The 4,194-nt window shown below is 29.5% G+C and overlaps 1 protein-coding gene across 1 annotated transcript in view; it reads right to left on the bottom strand.

Moving 5' to 3' along the window:
• Window positions 1-10: 10 nt before the first annotated feature.
• Window positions 11-4,194, bottom strand: part of LOC113388103 (trypsin-like) — a 7,243-nt gene continuing 3,059 nt past the window's right edge. The window contains exons 2-4 of the mRNA XM_026625510.1: window positions 465-615; window positions 95-365; window positions 11-37 (exon numbers count right to left, since the gene is read on the bottom strand). Of these exons, the coding sequence (XP_026481295.1) occupies window positions 11-37; window positions 95-365; window positions 465-615 (449 nt within the window). The remainder of the gene's footprint in view (window positions 38-94; window positions 366-464; window positions 616-4,194) is intronic.

Genomic DNA, 4,194 nt, shown 5'->3' with positions numbered 1-4,194 from the left:
TATATAATTTTTATATTTTGATTGTTTTTTTTCTGATCTACGCCAGAATAAAAAGATCATTTTATGGTTGCATAAGCCGAAAATAAATTGTTACCTTTGTAGCGCCCCAGCCAGTAACAATTGCAGATGAATAAGGTTCAGGATCATGACCTTCTGAAACCAATGTAATTTTCTTGTGCTTGGTCCCTCTTATTATTTTAGTTTTTAACCACAGAATAGCCACGTCACTATCATGTGTCACATTGTTGTAATCTGGATGAATATAGACATCTCTTACTAAACTAAACTTGCCTAATTGCCAGTTTGCATCTCCATAACGAACTTTAAGGTTGTCGCCTATTCCATTAGATCCAAAATTTTCATATCTAAAATAAACAATGAGTGCTGAAGCGTGATATGATTATTCATGTCTCCAGCATCAAAATTGTATTTAATTTTTGGATTTCAGAATATTTGGTATTTACTCTTCCACACAATGTGCTGCAGTTAGCACATTTTCTTCATCGATGATAATACCACCACAAACATGATGATCATCTTTTTGAATCGATACTTGCCAAGGAACAATTCTTATATTATCTACTTCCATTCCTCCGATGATACGATACTCTTTTTCTGTAACAGTTAGCCTCATCTAAAATAATGTGTAAACTAGTGGCGTATGGTGTCTTAAGGTAAATTGCTGGAAACTCCCGTACCCAAATTTAATTTCCTTTACAGAGATACCAATTTTTTATAAAACTTTCAAAAAATTAAATTTTTGTGAATAGAATAACTTTTTTTGAAAATTTTTATTTTTTAACTTTCCGGAGGGCAAGTTACAGTAATCAGTTTCAAAGATTTCTGAACATTTTGGCATACTTTAGGAAAAATGGATACAAATATTCATAATAAATTTCAAAATTATCAAAAAATTCGAATTTAAAAAAAATGAAGAAATTTCTTGGAAACATCACATAAGTTGTTTGTAGAATAAGCTCATCGCCCAATTAAACTAGTGGCATCGTTTCTTAAGACAAATTGCTGGAACTTTCCGTACCGTAACGAAATGTTCGAGGAATATTAAATGTTTTTAACTAGATTATTATAAATACTGTAACATTTGTCTGATATTTATAAGAATTATATAACCTGATTTACAAAGTTAAAGTTATTATTTAAATTATATAAGTGAACTTTAAAACTTCAGCCGGAATTCAATTGACATCTGAATTATATTCAATATACAAAAAAATGACATTTTTTTTCATCCGATTTCAATGATCTAAAAAACATTCAATTAGCAATGATTGGGAGAAATGGTTATTAGTTTTTGGCAAAAGCAGGTCCAGCCATTTCAAGAATACAGAGCTAAATGTACAAAAAACAGCAGTTTTTGAGATAAATAAACAACCGATTTGAATGATTCAAAATTAATTCTGCTTGTGTTGACAAAACAATTGCTTCAGAGAAAAAAAAATTCAATTTTTTTAATTTCCAACATTTTTTTTGTATATCAAAAGTAATTCCATCTTAATTTTAATTCTGGCTATAGTTTTAAAGCTCACTTATATACTTAAATATGAAACTAGTGGTGTATGGAATCGTGCCTTTAGGCAAATTGCTGGAACTTTCCGTACCGTAACGAAATGTTTGACGAATATTAAATGTTTTCAAATAGACTATTATGAATACAGTAACATTGTATAATATTTATAAGAATTATATAAACTGAATCACAAAGTAAAAAATATTTATGTAAAGTATATGGGTGAGCATTAACTTTAGCCAGAATTAAAATTGAAATCAGAATTATTTTCGATATACAAAAAAATGAAATTTTGGCCTGCTTTTGCCAAAAACTAATAGCCATTTCTCCTAATCTTTACTAATGGAATATTTTTTAGATTATTTAAATCGGATAGTTTGTTCTCTCAAAAACTCGATTTCTATTTTCTGCACTCTTTGTTCCTTATCTCCGTATCGGCTGGACCTGCCTTTGCCAAAAACTAATCAGCATCGAATCGAATGTTTTTTGAACCATTCAAATCGGTTGATCCGTGCGCCCGAAATCGTGAACAAAAAAATGCGGACACACAAAACACACCCCCTTCAATTTTTTCTCAAGTATGCCAAAATGTTCAGAAATCTTCAAAACGTCGAGAAATGCAAAAATTTCCTACGGGAAGTTAATAAATAATATTAGCTTTGTAATTCAGGTTTTATAATTCTTATAAATATTAGACAATATTACAGTATTTATATTAATCTAATTTGAAAACATTTATTGTTTTCGAACATTTGTTACGGTACGGGAAATTTTACCAATTTATCTTAAGGCGCGGTGCCATATACCACTAATTTACTTTTTATATTGGATCTTCAAATCGGACGCTCGGTTATCTCAAAAACTGAATTAAAATTTCTGGCACTTTTTTGCATTACTTTTTGCTAAAGGGCTTGCCCGTAGGTAAGTGGTTAAGAGCGGCGGGACCTGAATCAGAGGTCCCGAGTTCGATACCCACTTCGAGCAGCCTTTTGTCAGGCAGCAGTGACAACGATTTTTATTCGGAAATATAGACAGCAATATATTTCCAAGTGAAAATATCTCTTGCCCGGCATTGCTACACCAATAAAAAAAGTCAGCTCTATTCGATTAAATCTAATAACAAAAAAATCATCAAATATGGATGGATTGTTATGTTAACCATTATGTTAACCATTGGTTACCATCTAAAAAATACGAAGAAAGGAGAAGTTTCAGCCCAACAGCTCATAGGACGTAAGGTTCTGATTGCTGTTAAAATATAAAAAAAAACTTTTTGCCAAAAACTAATCACCACGTCTCCTCATCAATAAACGACCTGAATGTTTTTTGAATTATTCAAATCGGTTAATCCATGTTTACGAAATCGTGGACAAAAAATTGTATCCACTACACACACATAAACATTTTTAAGCTATGCCAATATGTTAAGAAATCTTTGAAACGTAAAGATATATGAAAAATTTATTTTCGATTTTTTTTTGCGAAAACTAACTAAAGTAAAATATTCCCAAAAATATAATAGATAATGAAAATACAAGGAAAATATGATGATAGAGTAGGTCTATAAATTAACACTTTAGAAAATTGTCTATTCAAATTATCTATAGATATTAATAATTATAAATTTTACCTAGCTCTGGCGGGAGTTCGGAAAGACATATCCGATCAAGGCGATTATTAACAGAAGTTCCTTCATCTTGATTTCACCTGTCTGTATTCGTCACTAAAATATTTAGTCATTTTTTTATGTTTATATGCAAAACTTGATAAAACTTATGCAGTAAACGAGTTAACATATTTGTTATTCAAAATCTAGGCAAAAATAATTACACGCTTATTTAAATAACAGTTTTCAATCATCAATTCAATATCAATATGAAGTAATCGGATTCAATATCGATAAAAAATATTATAATTCAAATGTTTATGAGCACAATGACTAAATTTATGGTTTATAAAAATAATATATGTAAGATCGATTTGTTAAAGTTGCATAGATTTGTCTAAAATTACATTGTGAACCTGCATTAATTTAAATAAGGATATTTGTATTATTTTGTTTTATAGAACAACACTGGCTAATAGATTATCATTAATGTATTTTAGTGTTGTGTCTTATCTTATGACAGATTTAACTTGGATATTTATCTTAATATTTATAATTCATGGATTGAGAAGTTACAAAAACAATTTTCAGTATATATGCACCTTAACATTTTTAGGGCAGATACACTGCAACTTGTGATAATTTAAAAATCAAGAAAATTGTCATAAAATAAGAAAAAAATATTTTAAAGTTTTAGAAGTTTATCAATTCTTCATTTCATCAATACAAGTAAAATGTTTTTTGAATCATTCAAATCGGGTACTCCGTTCTCTCAAAAACTGAATCATTGCCCCTTCGGAACGTCTGCCTTCACCAAAAACTACCATCACGTTTTTTCATCAACAGGAATCGAATTTTTTTGAACCTTTCAATTGGTTGATTCGTGTGCCCAAATGAACGAAAAATTGTATCCAAACTACACATACACACATACATCCATTTTTTTCTAAGGTATGCCAAAATGTTCAGAAACCTTCAAAACGTAAATATATGCAAAAAATTTTCAGTTTTGATTTTTTGCGATTACTATAACTTACCCTACAGGAAGTTAATAAAAAAA

The sequence above is a fragment of the Ctenocephalides felis genome, unplaced genomic scaffold (genome assembly GCF_003426905.1).
Source record: "Ctenocephalides felis isolate EL2017-DRISC unplaced genomic scaffold, ASM342690v1 CF-g0.4_SCAFFOLD_03572, whole genome shotgun sequence".
In the NCBI taxonomy this organism is placed as follows: Eukaryota; Metazoa; Arthropoda; class Insecta; order Siphonaptera; family Pulicidae; genus Ctenocephalides; species Ctenocephalides felis.
The sequence above is the reverse complement of the archived record's forward strand: the minus strand, read 5'-3'. Positions and strand labels throughout refer to the sequence as shown.